General features: G+C 43.7%; 1 protein-coding gene across 1 annotated transcript in view; it reads right to left on the bottom strand.

Annotated features, from left to right (window-relative positions):
- The window catches only part of IRAK3 (interleukin 1 receptor associated kinase 3), a 54,698-nt gene that overhangs the window by 4,440 nt on the left and 32,916 nt on the right, over nucleotides 1–17,342 (bottom strand). The window contains exons 7-8 of the mRNA XM_043562968.1: nucleotides 13,224–13,338; nucleotides 12,293–12,411 (exon numbers count right to left, since the gene is read on the bottom strand). Of these exons, the coding sequence (XP_043418903.1) occupies nucleotides 12,293–12,411; nucleotides 13,224–13,338 (234 nt within the window). The remainder of the gene's footprint in view (nucleotides 1–12,292; nucleotides 12,412–13,223; nucleotides 13,339–17,342) is intronic.

Here is a 17,342-nt window from a genome sequence, read left to right as displayed (position 1 = left end):
CATTTCACATGGCCCACACCTGGGGTGAGTCCCAGCTCTGCCTTTCCCTGGCTCTGTGACAGTTGATGGGTTACTTCACCCCATAAGTCCCAATGTCGTTTTCCTCACATGTGAAATGAGGCAAACAACAGAACTCACAGAACCGATAAGGGGAATAGAAATAGCCTACTATCTAGCACACAGGAACGGTCGATAAATGGTAGGTAAGATGAAAATTACTAATTAATCATAAGAGAACAGAAGGATATTGATAAGAGGTGGGTGGGCCAAGAAAAAGTAACCTATTTCTCAGTTTTGCTTCGGGCTCTTCAGAGCTTGCTCTTTGTCCCCTGAAACCAAAGCTTCCAAAATGCCAAGTGGTATATTTGAAGTACTACACGTTGTTATTAAAAGTGGTAATAGGGGCACCTGGGTGACTCAGTCAGTTGAGTGTCCAACTTTGGCTCAGGTCATGATCTCACAGTTCGTGAGTTCGAGTCCCACGTCGGGCTCTGTGCCGATGGCTCAGAGCCTAGAGCCTGCTTTAGATTCTGTGTCTCCCTCTCTCTCTGCCCTTCCCCTGCTTGTGTGCTCACTCTTTCTCTCTCTCTCTCTCAAAAATTAAAAAAAAAAAGTAAGTGGTAATAGCCAGAGGAGAAAAATAAGAAATTCTTAATCCTCAACAAATATTGAATCTTACAAAAGTTCCAGAAGTCCTTGCTGTCCCTGTACGAGTGGGCCGACAGGCAGACCCTAGTTTCATGGGTCTGAATTGCAGGTGTTCTAATAATTCAGAGTATTCAGACTCCTAGTTCTGTTTCGAGGATTCAGAGCTGAGGCCTTTAAGAATTCTAACCCAGACTCTGTCTAGAACTAAACTGCCAACAGACAGAATGAAGAGATTCTCCGGGGCCCTTTAAGGGTAGAGAAGAACATGTCCTATACCTGACGTCACCCTCTATCCTTTAAGGGTGGCAGGAGAATTGCAAAATCCAAAGAGCCTGCCGCCTCATGTTACCCGTCCTAGGGCCATTCCCCGTGGTGGGATCCTTGCACTTACGAGGAGAAACTCAGAGAAGGCCTAGCCCTCCCCACTTGAATCAACGATCACGGTTCTCATTTTTCTCCTTGCCTTGTCTTTTCTCTCCATTGATTTCAAACCCGGCAGCTTCTAAGGCCGGCCCGGGGCTCACACATCTGTGTCACTCATCATCTATCTCACTTGGAACACAGTGCTGACCACCCTGACAAGCCTCTGAAGACGAGGAATCCCCTAGAGCCAGATCGTACCTTCTCCCCAGCTCTAGGTGAGTACAGACACTTGGTTTGTAATTACTTCTTCCACAGGTGGATCCCCTGATCATTTTGGAGTGCCGGGTATTTAGCGCAGGAGTTTGCGACGTGTGCCAGGAGGTGAGATGGGCAGAGAGGTTCGTTAGGTCCCGTTACCAGTCCCCAAACTCCTGCCCCTCCAGCTCCTGTTACACTGACAGCCTAGCTGTCTTCTGCATACACCCCCAACCCCCACACGCACACCCTTTATTTCAGCCAAGGGGGGCGCAAGAGCTCTGAATGTCAGAGTTTCAACGGCACACGTCTAGCCCTCTCCTTCCTCAACTCAGCTCTGAAGACAGTATCAAATCGTAACTTAAAACGTCAGACCTGGGGCACCTGGGTGGCTCAGTCGGTGGAGCAGTTGCGCGTCTGACTTTGACTTGGGCTCAGATCACGATCTAGCAGTTTGTGAGTTCGAGCCCCGCACTGAGCTTGCTTCTGTCCGTGTGGCACAGAGCCCGCTTCAGATCCTCCGCCCCCACCCTCTGACCCTCTCCTGCTCCCGCTTGCTCTCTCTCTCTCTCTCAAAAATAAACATTTAAAAAATGTTAAACGCTACATCCAGGAGGATGCGAAAAGCTGAATTTGCAAAACACTTAGATTTCCTGAAGAACGGATCTTTTCTAAGCACAAAAGAAGAAAAAATAGCGAGCAACAAAAACCAAACCCATACTCTAATGCCTTTATTTGAGCCTCAGCAAAACTAGTGGGAAGCTTTCGGCACTTGGTGACTCATGCTTCTGAAAGACTTAGGGAGAGCAAGTAACCACAATGTGTGACACAATAAATCCCACAGAGGACTTTGGGTCAGCGAGAGGCCATCAGTGAGAACGTGAAATTGCCCCCAGGGCACTGCGTTGACACTTTTCATGATGATAATCTGGTGAAGAGACAAGTTGTTTACCCGCAGACGAGCATGAATTTTACGTCCAGCGATTTACTTACTCTGTTCTAAATAAGGTAATAATAGCTGAGGAAGAAGAATGTTCTATTTTAATTAAATAGTAACTGCAAAAGCCCCTTGAACAATGAGTCCTACCCTAGTTCTTTCCCCTGCCACAGCCTTCAATAGGACGTTCATACGCTGCCTTCAACTATTATGCAGGTCAAGGGAGTATGTTTATCTTAGGGGGGTAAAACCAGGCTAATCAAATAAAGAGAACATAAAAGAACTACAATCAGATACCAATATAGTGAAACAAAAGGGCAGCTTGCTAACCATGGCGCTTACCAAAGAGACAGACAAGAACCCTGTCACGGCCCACACCTTCAGCTTAGTGTTTCTACAAGCCATTTCTTCTGTTCTTTCCCACAGAGCTACTTACTGTAACACAGACCATCACCTCTCTAGATAATTCTTTTAGTAGAAGGATCAGTGGAGGTACACTGAGGAGATGGGGAAAATCCTACTACACAAGGCGATCGATTTGTATCCCGACTCTGGGGAGTAACATGCTCTCTCTCTTTTTGTGCCAGCGATCTCCAGGACGAGTCTTTTGGGGGCCTGAACTTCCTCCCAAAGGCTACAAGGATTGCTTTCTCTGCCCACCAGTTTTTTTTTTCCTGATTTAGCCAAAGCCCTTGGGCCTAAAATAGAAACAGAGTTCAAGGACACACCTAGACTATAATGCAGAATTTGGATTTAAGTAAAAATAAACGTTTGACCTGTAAGCATACGGTTGGTTTTTAAAAATACCTATTTTTAAAGTATTTTAGGGAGAGTATTATTGGTGTCTAATAACCCAGTCTGGAGTACCTGGCAATTCTCTGGCAAAGTCCGGACACCAACCCATTGGCTCCAGAGATAAAGACGACCCGCTGGCCTCTTCCTGACAGCCTGAGGCAACAGGACATCTCACTGTCTGTGTCACTACTGTTGCAACACCAAGATACCCCTCACCAGATGAGGCAAGATGCAGCTTCTCTGGGATCCTACAGGTTACTGGAAAAGGGCACACACGCCCCCTCCCCCACTTCAACATGCAGTACATCTGACGAAGTTGAGGCCCTTTATTCCACCTCAGACTGTGCAGCCTTCTCTTTCTTTTCCACTGAACCCAGGCAGGACCCAGAGACGGTATGAAAGCTTGTTACTGCTTTATTGATGACTTGTGAGTCTTAGGCTCTCTGTGTCAAAGACCCAGCCAATAAGGGGTATTCGTGCTTTAAATGTGAAATTTCATCTCTAACCAAACTAGCACAACTTCCCTAAGGCTCAGTTTCCTTGCGGGTAAGAGGAAATGAGCATGCTTACCTCTTAGGGTCGTTACAAGGATTAAATGAGAAAATGTAATCAGAGTGCCGGATACACAGGGAGGGCCTTTGTCCATCCTATACCCACCTTAAAATCCCAAGAAATTTGGGTGGGTATGTCTAGAAGTTCAAGGCACCAATCTGAAGTAACAAAGGTACAGGAAGTTGCAGGATGACCCTGGAGATCTGAGGATCATCGGGTTAATCATTTTCAGGGCATCCGTTGAGTTTCAAAATAGTTCCAGAGAAGTTCTGGAAAAACCTGAGTAACGTAACATTTCCAGATACTCTAAGATCATGGAGAGAGAAAAAGAATTGTTTGGTATATGTATGTGCATGCATGTAGGTACCCATGTGTATAAATAAATGAATGTTGGGATTTAGAGACTGTGATGGTAAAATTAATAGGAGAAATTTTAATTCATGCAACATTTAATTGTGCCAGCATCCCTTAGAAATGATGAACTTATTTGGAAATTTTAGAAGAAGGGAGACACGGCTGCAGGGAGAGGAAAATCTGGGGGAAAAGAATTATTTACATCTGAAATACTTCTGAAAAGAAAAGTAGGCTTTTACGGGGAGGGGATTGGGGGTTGGGTAGAGAGGAGACTTGTTAATTAACCAACCAACCAACCAGTCAAACAAACAGACTTTGCATTCCCTTCAGGCTCTGCATCCCTACTAAATGCTAAGCGGGAGTCCTAGCCACACACAGCAGGTCGGGGGGGGGGGGGGGGAGGCGGGGTAAAGGAAGGTGGAGCTTGGGTCCTCAGGCAAGGGTGTTACGGTGGGAGGAAGGGGCTGATCAGTGGCTTCCTAGCCTCCCTCCAAACCACTCAGTGTTTCTAGTCCCTCACAGACGAAATTCTCCACGCACTCAACTACCACCATCTCTGATCAATTTCCCTCTTCTAAAAATTCATTTTTAAGCATATGGCTTTTTCCTTCCTTTCCTTCCTAGACCACCTCCCTTGTATGAAAATCTGTTTCACTTGGCAGGAGACACATGGCAATACCGATGAGAGAACATGATCTTATAGGAAACATTAGAAATGTTCACTGAGATTATCTCGGCTTTGGAAACATTAACAGGAATGAATGCCTGGGATGAAAAATGCTGAGGATAAAATGCACTTCAATGTAAAATCGTTCATAAATGTGAAAACAATTAAGCTGGCTAAGGGATAGGATGGAAATAACAAGAAGGTTTACTGCTTTCAGATGCTTTTAAGTGATCCTGTAACTCAAAAACATCTTCGTTGCCCAAATAAAAATGTGAGGGTCTTTTGCCAAGAACAGAGACTTCAACTCTTCAAGATTCTTTTCTTTAAATCCTTTTCCTCCTTAAATTCCACCATCTGGAAATGAATTTTGTTTTTCTAACATTCTCTTTGAAGAGTTCAAATTACTAAGACATATTTGGGCTAACTAAACCACCAGACTTCTTGAAAATACCTTTGCAATGTGGGCTTGGCTTCCTCCTTGGGTATTCTGCAGCTGCGTCCTTGACAGTGTCTCCTTAGAAGACTCTTTATTCTCACTGCTTGAACAAGACCAAGATTCCCAATGCAGACCTCCAGGCCTAATCTCCCCTCAGAGTCTGCTGCCTACTGCCATTTTCACTAAGGGTCCAATGTCAACATTTCCCAATTTGCACATACTAGTTAGTTATGTTCTCTTCTCCTGCCCAATTTCCCCGTCTTTGCCCATGAAACCAACATGCTCCCAGGAATCCAGGCTAGGAACCCTCAATTGCCCGATAAGACCATGATTGTTGGACCCACACAAACATGGAACCCCACCACCCTTCCCCATCTACAGACATGGAACAGAGGCAGATCACAAACTTTAGTGAGTTAGCTTTCTCCTCTGCCGCACTGAGGTAAGACCAATGATACACAAACTCAGGGCTGTTGGGAGGAGTAAGTTATTCATTGGGCTTTGTAGTCAGGTCTTAAGTCAGGCTGGCTATCACAGAACTTCTCAGTCTGTCCGCAGCCTATCAGCTTCCCCGAATGCACTGGCACTTACCAGTGCTAGACGGCGCTTATTAGTGTTTTGGGACTTTGTTTATACTGTTCCCCTGACCTGCAAAGTACTCCTCCCTCCCTTATTTTCGTTTCAACCCTCAATGCAGCCTAAGATTCACTTCCTCCATGAAGTTTTCACCCCACTGCTCTGAATTCCAGTGATACTCACTCCCTTCTCCACGTTCCCACTGTGCAGCCCGCACCATACCATTTGGTACTTCCTCAGAGAGACCAGCTTGTGTTGTTTACATAAGCATAATGTTGAGTCTATGGAAGATACCGAGCAAACATTTGTTGATATAATCAACGTGTTAATTAAGAGAATTTGAAACCATAAGTGGACCCAGACCACTCTGCATATGGCAAATATACGGCCCAAATGCTGCCAAAGCAGCTTCCCATTTTCTTGGCAGACATCACTAATTGAGTTCAGAACGCACCCACCCCAGGTTCTCTTTCAACACTGCAGGTGGGAAGTCATTACCAATCAATCAACGATGGAATGTGAGCTGTAACTGATTTGCCATCGCTGCTACAGTACAATCACTTCCTTTTCAGATGAGGTAGATGAGCCCCGCATGGTTGTAATGACTTGTCTTTTTGCAAAACAGCTTGTTAATGGCAGAGTCAGGACTACAGTCTAACCCTCCTTTTTCAGTTTGCTACTCTTTCAATTTACTACAGTTAACCGAAAGAAACATCTTTTTATTCAGCTACTCATAAAAGATTAAGAAACTGTTGATGACAAAGCAGAAGTAAAATGGAGTTTCTCTCTTCTTCAGGTACGTAGAGATAATTGTAGGGGCACAATGATGGTTAACGGATGAGTCACAGGAAGCCAGATTTTAGCTCAAAATAAATGACATTCTAATCGTTAGAGCTTCACCCAAATGGAGTGCTAACAACACGCTGTGCAAGGGTCCGAGGACAGGCTGGATGAGACACTTGGAGGCAGAAGGAAGAGTCCCCATGAAGTGGGATGAATTACAGCTTATTTCCAAGTCTTGGGCTGTGCTTTACATACATTATCTCACTTCATGTCCACAGCCCTAGGAGAAGATTCAGTAGTCACCTGCCTGGTTCCAGACAAGGACTTTTCTCTTAAGAGTAGAACATAATCCTTAAATAAAAATTTTTAAAGCATGATATAGAAATAAAAAGAAAACATTAAATAAAAAGCTATAGTCTCCATCTAAATGAAGCCTCATTGATATTTTGGTATGTTTTGGGGCACCTGGGTGGCGCAGTCGGTTAAGCGTCCGACTTCAGCCAGGTCACGATCTCGCGGTCCGTGAGTTCGAGCCCCGCATCAGGCTCTGGGCTGATGGCTTGGAGCCTGGAGCCTGTTTCCGATTCTGTGTCTCCCTCTCTCTCTGCCCCTCCCCCGTTCATGCTCTGTCTCTCTCTGTCCCAAAAATTAAAAAAAAAAAAAGTTGAAGATATTTTGGTATGTTTTAATCTTTTTTTTTTTAATTCATGAATTTGTAGTTCTAAAAGTTATAACTGTACTGTATACTAGTTCAATTTGGCCTTTTTAAAAAAATTGTTTTAATGTTTATTTATTTTTGAGAGAGACAGAGTGCGAGCAGGGGAGGGGCAGAGAGAGAGGGAGACACAGAATACGAAGTAGGCTCCAGGCTCTGAGCTGTCAGCACAGAGCCCAATGTGGGGCTCGAACCCACAAGCCATGAGATCATGACCTGAGCCAGTCGGACCCTAACTGACTCAGCCACCCAGGTGCCCCCAATTTGGCCTTTTCCTTTTAATCTCACTTTATATACATTGTTCCATGTTATTTCATACTATTAAAAACATTATTTAATTGTGTCAAATGATGTATGACAAACTCTCCTGTGATTCATCAGTCTGAGGTCCAGAAAAGAAAATAAAGGTAACAATATCTTCCATTTCTTATTCCATCAAAAACAGAGTCCTGACTTAGTCACAGAAAAGGTCGCTATTGGACATATTTTGAAATGTCCTTTTTTGAGCCAATTATCAGGGCCATGAAATAAAATGACACCTCCCCTAAAAGCTGCCTTACAGAGAATGAGAGAATTAATATGATGCAGGCAGAAGAACAGGAATCTCAGACCTTCCTGAAAGCACTAGGCTGTGCAAACAGGAACCAAGAATCAGGGAGGCCCAAGTTTAGAGCAAAGTGAAGAATTCATTTAAAAGATTTGGGAGGGTGACCTGGGTCGGCCAATTCACATTTGGTCAAGCTTGCTGGAGGCTGAATGTCATTACCATCAGATGTTCAGTGCCCTGAATGAAATGAGTTGGTTTCATTCCAGTTTCTAGAGAACAGGTGCACACATCACCAAAGGAAAGGGGAGGAATCTACTGTTATAGCTGGTACTAATTAACATCTTTGCTGGCAGGCTCAGCAAAAAGGCCAAGAGTTCACTGGCTGTAGAAGGGCTGATTTGCTCTGGAACAGACAGGGACACACTGATGAGCCCTATGAAACCACAGTCTCAAAGAAATGCCCACAGCTCTGGAACTCTACACCCTGACTCGTGCCCGGGCAAGCATAGTCTACAGATGGTTATGTTTGAGTCCTCGAACCCTTTGGAAAAGCCAAAAAGGCAACAATCAGCAGCAGCCCCATCACCAACTTAAAAATTAATACATTGTTAGCACATTTCCAGTTTAAATCCTGCCTCTTCCGTGAAATTCTCCATCTCTGACCAGATCTCTCTTGGTGCTCTTTATCTGTAATACTGTTGGGCACTCTGTCTCACAGTGTTGCTGAAATGGTTTTATAGTTGGCCCCATCCAGACAAGTACCTAAGATACTGGCCTGGAAGAAATGGCCTCCTTCCGAGTGTGAGACCTCCTAAGAGACTCCAGAACCTTTCTGTTCCCACCTATGGCCCCAGAAAAGCCTCAGAGTCCCTCGTAAGAGCCTCATTTATCCCACCCAGGTCCTCAGGATGGTTGGCATGCAAGCCCATTGCACCCCTGCCCACCCACGTTCCTCACTCTTCCCAGGAGCCCTTTCCTTCTTCTCCAGTCTTGTTTCTTCCTCTCCAGCTAACCCATTTGTCTTGCTTTCATTATACACTCGGTAACTGTTTACTTGACTCTTTCCCTTGAACAAATTATTGCCTCCACTAGGACTATTCTTCCCCCTTCTTTCAACCAATTCACTGCCATGACCCATCTCCTCAAAGACTGGGCTTGGAACTCTGTAATTAGAGCGAACCTCCTCAGAGCAGGCAACCACTGAACATCTTTAGTGTTGCACCATATATCTTCTGGGTTTGTGTTATCCCTCTGATCAGCAGGTTGAACCTTCAAGGACAAGACTATGATCACCCACATCTACCCCACGTGGTCTAATACAATGCCCTGCATACAACAGGTGTTCCGTACATATTTATTAACTCAAATAAACATGATTTGCCAAATGTGCAATAACCATATGTTAACACAGAAGTGATCAGTCTTAAAACAGAGCTTAGTTTGGAGGTCTACTTTTCGAACACAATAAATTGGTGATAGAAGTAAGTGCTGTGGACACAATGTTTGGGTCCCCCTCCAAATGCACGTACTGAAATCCTACCCCCCCCCCCCCCAATGAGATGGTATGTGGAGGTGAGACATTTGGGAGGTGATTAGGTCAAGAGGGCAGAGCCCTCGTGACTGGGATTAGTACCCCTGTAAAAGAAGCCCCAGAGAGATCCCCTTCTACCCTGTGAGGACACAGAGAAAAAGATGGGCATCAGTGAGTCGGAAAGTGGGCCCTCACTAGACACAGAATCAGCTGGTGCCATGGTCTTGGACTTCCAGCCTTCAGAACCGTGAGAAATCAATGTGTTGTTTATAAGCCACCCACTTTCTAGTCTTTTGGCTATGGTTATTTATCCTGAATGGACTAAGACAGTAAGTAAGTTCAAAGACTGGCTGGCCATCATCATCTCTTAGCCTCTGCCCCTGCTATTCCTGCCACGTTTTCACCAATTATAACATACCCTCTGCCAAGCACCATATATATTTTATGCCATTTAATCCTAAGAGATAGATGCTCTTATTCTTTTGTTAGCATTTTGCAGAGGGAAAAACTGAGGCCTACAGAAACTAAGCAATTTGCTCAGAATCCCATGTTAAGAAGAACATCGCCGGCTTCTTAAATCAGATGTCTGACACATGAGGGGAAGTGAGCTGAGAGGAAAGGATGGGAAGAAGGTGGAGAGGAAAGTATGAAGAAGAAAAATCATTTGGTCACATTTTGCAGAGCGTTAGCCAGTCAGATCCCCCTCCGGAAATGTGGTGGCCACCGTGGTGTGGTCCAGATCCCTCCTACAGGACCCAGGGACACAATGGTGGTTCCCCAGCCAGGGGAGGGGTGGCTGTGGATAGCCCACAGCTGTTGATGCCGTTGGTGGGAGGGGGCTGCCTTGCCGTCAGGATATTTTCAAAGGGCCACCCCAACACCAGTGCTCCCCGTGGCATCGGAAGGGCCTCTACTACAATATCCCAGCTCGACTTCTCCAATTGCCCGATTCTGCCTTCCTCCTTCCCTCCCTTACTTCTGTTGTTCCTGACAGCACTCTAAAAAACCTGCTGCAGGCAAATCTCTCCCCTGAGCCTATTTCCTAGGACCCTGCCTTGAAGACCCCTATCCAGAACGAGAAAGCGGGTTATCAGGGCCACAGCCTGAGCTCTATCTAACCAGATCCCTGGAGACAGATGCTGGCAGGGCACATCCAAAGCTGAGGAAAACCTTGGACACAAGGCAGAGGCTGGATCTGTATCCCTCCACCACTACCACCCATCCCCCCCACCATGCTCCCAGTTGGTGGTCTTCCCTTGTCCCCCAGGCCCATCAAGTATCAGAACCTTGAGAGTCTCTCGCTTCTCACTGCTCTCTCCTATCGAGTTCTGCTTCCAGGAAAGGATTTGACGAACTCAGTCACACAAAAGGGAAATTAATAACATTGATGTATTACTACTGCTTGGGACAGAAAACAAGCGATACTCGCGTTGACTTTACACCAAAGGAAGAATATATACAGCAAAATTCCAGATATTTATTTATTTCCTCAGATAAAATATCTTTGAGCACCTACTGTGCTGAGCTGGTGGTAAGGTAGGGGGAAGAAGGATTCCTTCGGGTTGGGGGTGGCCACTTCAGCTCTTCGAAACAGACTCCTGACACCTTCGCTGTGTATATCTTTGTCCCAGGTCCCGTGAGGGAGCACCCACTTTGTGCTGATTCTATGGGGCCACTAGAGTTGATGAATTACCATTACCACACTGCCACAGGAGCAGACATCTATGGGTGGTTCCCCTATGAGCCCCAGGGCTAAGTAAAAATCTAGTCTTTTTATATGGAGTTCATTTCACCAGAAAAACAAGGAAGTCAGCAAGCAATCGGCTCCTCTTTTGCTCAGCTCGAAAGCACATCAGAAGCTTTTTCAAGATACCAGGAGATGGTTCCGAAAAGGCAGCAGCCTTTTAAATTCAGTCATCCCTGCTACTCAACAAAGGTGTATTTACCCACTGTTGAACAGATTCAAGATGAAGGGCACACAGAAAAAATTCACCAGGGGGATTTTGTCACAGCGTACCTACTCTCTGAAAGATTCTTTAGGTCTACTGAAGAAAAAGAAAGACAGAAGATGCTGCCTCTCATTTCCTCCTATCTCAAAAATGCACACCGGAGTTACTGCTTGGCTTGTCACTGATGTAAAGCTAGGAGGCTGCAGGCTGCTTGCTAGAATCAGCAAGACACTGGGGACTCGGGGACAAAGAATTTTAATCACCGTCTACTGTCTACTGCGGTTATCTTGCTGGGAATCTCCGTACAGGTCACTTAACCTTTCCTTAAACTTCACTCGAGAAGAAAAAACTGAGATTAATACAGGTTTGCTTCAAAGTTTAGTGTCAACTATGCAAAACTGTCTACCCTACGTTGTTCGTTAGTAATTCCCAAAGATAATATAAACTCTCCCTTTGGCAATATAAACGTAGCTTCTTAAATTGGGTAGACACATTCTCATTAATAAAAAATAAACAAATAAAATCACTAGAAGGTACACCTGAAACGAATTGGATATTGTATGTCAGTTATACTGCACTAAAAAAGTAAGATTTGGGGCGCACCGGGTGGCTCAGTTGGTTAAGTGTCTGACTCTCGATTTTGGCTCAGGTCATGATTTCATGGTTCGTGAGTTCAAGCCCTGCCTCGGGCTCTGTGCTAGCATTGCAGAGCCTGCTTGGGAATTTCTCTCTCTCTCCTTCTCTCTCTGCCCTTCCCTTGCTCTCTCTCTCTCTCTCAAAATAAAAATAATAAAATTATATTTTAAAAAGTAAGATTTTTAAATACTTAGATGAGCACTCTTTTTTAAATTTTGTTTTACACTTATTTATTTTTGATAGAGACAGAGCACAAGTGGGGCAGGGGCAGAGAGAAGGAGACACAGAGTCAGAAGCAGGCTCCAGGCTCCGAGCTGTCAGCACAGAGCCCCACGCGGGGCTCAAACCCACAAACCGCAAGATCATGACCTGAGCCGAAGTCGCACGCTTAACGGACTGAGCCACCCAGGCGCCCCAGGTGAGCACTCTTAATCCTTAAACACACATACATATCAGGGAAATTGCAGGCAGAAAAGAGTGTGAGGCATGACTCCCCTGTGATGCTGAAAGGGGCTGTCAGGAGCAAGCCAAGCTCTGAGACAACTTACCTTGATACACTGCCACAGATGACCGAGCACGGCTCCGTGTTGTGCAAATACTGAATGGCTCTGGAGGTTCCTATTAAAACACTGATCCGAATGTGCCAAGACAGTGGGGCTGTGTTACCCTAAAAAGACAACGGTAGTTGGTCTGGGAGCAAAACACACGGGTGCACATTACATAGAAGTATGCCAGAAGAGAGGCAGATGGTGAGGCGGGGTAAGGTGGGTGAATGAACCTTTTGGTTTCCCATAACCTATTTGTGATTCAAGATGGGTTTTCCTCTACCAGTGATTCTCGTCCTCTTTACAGCTTTCCATTGGTAATGGAAATACCCAATAATCTGAACCTTAGCTTAGTCAAAATACAGTTAGGAAGGTAACTATGTTTGTAAGTTCATTAAGTAAGATTTTAAAAGTATTTGTGGCATAATAGTGTGGGTAACAGAAAACAATGTTTTTATTCTGACCCTAACTGAAACGTCACCTGTTCAGAATGACTTGTTAAACTTATCTTTCACAAATACGGGGAATCAAGGCATTAATTCAACCTTCTTCTCTTTAAGGAGTCTGCATTGCCTTTATGCCTACCCTATGTATTGAATGGTATTTTGTGTAAAGTTAATGCAAATAAAAATTATGTAAGAAACAAGAGTAGTTAATGTAAACTCATTGAAGATATGGAATCAATAAGAAGTAAGGATCCAGCAAATCTTTTGGCCACCATGTTGCACAACACACAATAACTCAGGTATTTATGCAGTTGTTTTTAAGAGTAAAATATTAATTCATGGAAAAGTCCTCTACTTCCTTGGGAAACCCATTGTTGGCTATCCCCTCCTGTGAACACATGTTGGCTCCTGGATCTCAGGAGATTTCAGCAGCTCCCTCAGGGTTTCAGGGGGTCAGAGAGTTGGGGAGAGTAATAGGTTCGACTTACTACACACTGCAATCTGTCAAAAAGTGATCCATTTCTCATATATGGATAAACAAGGCAGAACTTCTCACTCTCTGTAAAATACGCAGTCAACTCCAGTATGTTTGGATGATGGAACCTTGAAACAAAAGATTTTTAAATCCATCAAATTGTTCATTCAAATAGGAAATGAACAGTGCTGTGGTTTGGGGGTGATAAGGTGGGAATGGGGAATAGGCCTAAAGCAAAATATAAATTTGGCCAAGGGAAAAGTAATCTCACTGGACACATGACATGACACAGATCTGTTTTCCAAATTGGTCTAAAGAGTTCTGACAAATACTAGCCATTCTCTGATTGGTTGTGATCATGCAACTATAAATAAAATATCTAACTATAAGACAGAAAAGTTAAGAAAGTGACGATTCCTTAAGATTTGGGAGTCTTGGGAACTTTACAAGAAATAGACAATACTCTCTAATAAACTATGTTTATCAATATGAAAGCTGATGTAACTTATTAAAGATAATACAACTGAAACTATTCATTTCATTGCTTGAAGTATACTGTCTAAATCACCAAAATAGAAGAGTACAGGAGACTATTTTTCATTCATTTAGTTCATTCATTTAGTGAGTATTACTATGTCAGATTCTGTGCTAGGCACCAGTCACACGACTAGAGACGACATCCAGGATCTTCATAAAGCTTTATAGTTACCTAAAATCCATGTGGTTAGTAAAGTCTGATGTTGAAGAACATACCACTGATTTTTATTGTATGCATGTATTTATTTATTACTGAAGATTTCTTAAAATGTTTATTCATTTTGAGAGAGAGAGTGTGCACACATGAGTGGAGGAGGGGCAGAGAGAGAGGGAGGGAGTGTCCCAAGCAGGCTCTGCACTGTCAGCACAGAGCCCACCATGTGGCTCCACCCCACTTACCTTGAGATCATGCATGACCTGAGCCGAAATCAAGAGTCAGACGCCCAACAGATTGAGCCATCCAGGAGCCCCTAACGTTTTTATTTTTAAGTAATCTCTACATCAAACATGGGGCTTGAACTCACAATCCCAAGATCAAGAGTCACACGCTCCAGCAACTGGGCCAGCCAGGTGCCCCAAATATATCACTGATTTTTAAATGACAGAGTTCTGGGGTGCCTGGGTGGCTCCGTTGTTTAAGCATCCGACTTCAGCTCGGGTCATGGGTTCGAGCCCCATGTCGGGCTCTGTGCTGACAGCTCAGAGCCTGGAGCCTGCTTCAGATTCTGTGTCCTTCTGTCTCTCGGCTCTTCCCCCACTTGCACTCTGTCTCTCTCTCTCTCTCTCAACAATAAACATTAAAAAAAAGATTTTAAATGACAGAGTTCTATATCAGTGTAGCCTACATTTTCAGCCTCTTTTCCTTTAAAACTCTGTTTCTTGAATGCCTGTATCATCACTGTGAAAACCAATGGAACTCAGGTAACAAACATGAAACATAAAATGTGAAATTCACCTGTGATCTCAGTTCAATTATTTATTGACTACCTACTATGTTCTAGGCATGCTTGGGGATATTAAAATAAGGTTGGTTTTTTTGTAAGATTCTATTTACAAAGACCTCTTATTTAGTTTCTTCAATAGCAAAACCTTCCTATAAAACACACACACACACACACACACACACACACACACACTCACACATGGCTTCAGATTTCTTTTATTCCTCCTATCATAAAGAAGGAAGTTTTGTGTGTATGTGTGTGTACAAGATCCCTACCCCTATTACAATTCAGACCATATCTATAAAATGCACCACAATGGACTGAAAAGGAACGGAGCTGGTGTATTTGGCTGCCTAAAAAACTCATCTATACCACTACCTGGTAACCTTAAAATAATTTAAAGAGATAAAAAATCTTTTGGAAAGCAGCTAGCAGACCTCGTACAGACACAGTCATGGCCCTGGTTCTCTGTTCTCTCGCTCACAGGGCAGAAATGACCATTTGCTTATTTTTAGATATTGCCAATCTAGCAGTCAAATGGACACTGTATAAGTTTGTGAGGTATGGAACATGGCACAGCCATAAACACTGCTGGTTTTGCATCTATAGACCCTTCTCATCCACCTTTCGCTACAAATTTTTAAGTCAGTGGGATTTTAGATTATATAGGTCGGTCTGAAGGTCAGCAGATACAATACCTTTTTTTAAATGTTTATTTATTTGGGGGGGGGGGAACACACACACAGAATCTGAAACAAGCTCTAGGCTCTGAGCTGTCAGAGCCCCAACATGGGACTCAAACTCGGGACCAGTGAGATCATGACCTGAGCCAAAGTCAGATGCTTAACCAACTGAGCCACCCAGGTGCCCCTGATACAACACCTTGAAAATCAATTCAATCAGCATTTGTGAGTGTCAGATAAACACAATGTGAGGCACCACCATGTGGTAGACTGGACAGACTTGAACGACAGACAAACCTGGGTTTGAATCTCTGGTCTTCTTTTTATCAGCTGTGTGAACTTGGGCAAGTCATTTAATCTCTGTGAGACTCTTTCTTTGCTATGGTCTGAATTGTGTCTCTCCCTCCACTCGCTACCCCCTGACCCAGTTCGCCTGTTAAAGCCCTAACTTCCAATGTAAAGGTGCTTGGAGATGAGGCCTGCGGGAGGTAGTCGGGGTTAGGGTTGGATCCCTCATGATGGGATGATGGGATGAGTGCCCTTATTAGAAGAAACACTGGAGAGTCAGCTCCCTCCCTCTCCACCATGTCAGGACAGAATTAGAAGGCAGTTGTCTACATGCGAGGAAGAGCGCCCTCATCAAGAACCAAATCTGCCTTGATCTTGGATTTCTCAGCCTCCAGAACTGTGAGAAATAAATTTCTTTTGTGTAAGTCACCCGGTCTCTTTTGTGACAGAAGCCCCAGCAGACTAATATTCTTCAACTCTACACAATAATTAAAATGTCACTTCCCAAGGTCCTCATGAAAATTAAACGAAAAGTTAACTGTTTAGCCAGGTGTTAGGTCCTCAAAAATTATTAGCTCCCTTCCCTCCCCTTGGGAAAGGAGGGAAAAAAGGAATCAGAAGCCACGTCCCGAGGACTTCACAATTCTGTTTAAGGGACAGGGGTTACACACTTCCTTACTATTGAACTTAAAAAACTCACCCTCAGGTCTCAGCCTAGATGTTACTTTTTCCGAGAAGGCTATACTGCTGCCCCCCCCCTCCCCCCGTCCCGGGCAACCATTTTCTGCACCCTCAGTGCTCTGTACTTGCCCATCCTACCACTTAGCTTACTGAAATTGCCTGTTTACCTATGTGCGTCCCTCCTAATCCCACTTCGGCCAGCATGTTCTGAGAGGAGAGGGCTACCTCTGATTTATTCATTAATAAATATCTGAGAAGGAGGAGATTGAAAACGATTTAGGAAATGAGTTGGGCCTTCTCCGAAAGGTAGGATCTACCTCAGTTTCCCCATCTGTACGATGGGGATAATGGCAATATTTACCTCACAGGATTGTTGTGAGGACTGCAGAATTAATACGTGTAGTGTATTTGGTATTAAGCCTAAAACTAAATAAATATTAGCAGTATAAATAATAAAAACATCACACCAAGAATATTCAACATCATGGAGCTGTTAATTCTCTTAAAAGTCATATATAAACACCTCACCAGAATAAATCCAAATGGCTAAGAGATATAAATGTAAAAAATGAAATCATAAAAGTACTTGGCAAAACCATGGTAGAATTATTTGATAACCTTTCACCGGGGAAGGTCTTAGAAACTGTGATATAACACCCAGAATCCATAAAAGAAAGAACAGATTAAATTCAACTACATTAAAACCATTTCCACATAGCAAAGACTAGAATAGGCAAAGACAAATGTCAATCTGGTAAAAAATTTGTATTTCATAACATAAGACTAAGGCTAATTTTCTCTAATATATAAAATGCTTCTACAAGTCATTAAGAAAAATAACAGCCTAACTTTTAAAAAAATGGGCAAAGAATAGCATCAGGTATTTCATAGAAAAGGAAATATGTCTCTTAACATGTGAAAAGATTCACTCATAATAAAAAAAAAGAAATTTAAGGCACATTAAGAAACCATTTTCACCTAGCACATTGGCAAAAATTA

This window comes from Prionailurus bengalensis, chromosome B4 (assembly GCF_016509475.1).
Source record: "Prionailurus bengalensis isolate Pbe53 chromosome B4, Fcat_Pben_1.1_paternal_pri, whole genome shotgun sequence".
Classification (NCBI taxonomy): domain Eukaryota; kingdom Metazoa; phylum Chordata; class Mammalia; order Carnivora; family Felidae; genus Prionailurus; species Prionailurus bengalensis.
Note: the sequence above shows the minus strand (reverse complement) of the source record. Positions and strands in the feature narration are given on the sequence as shown.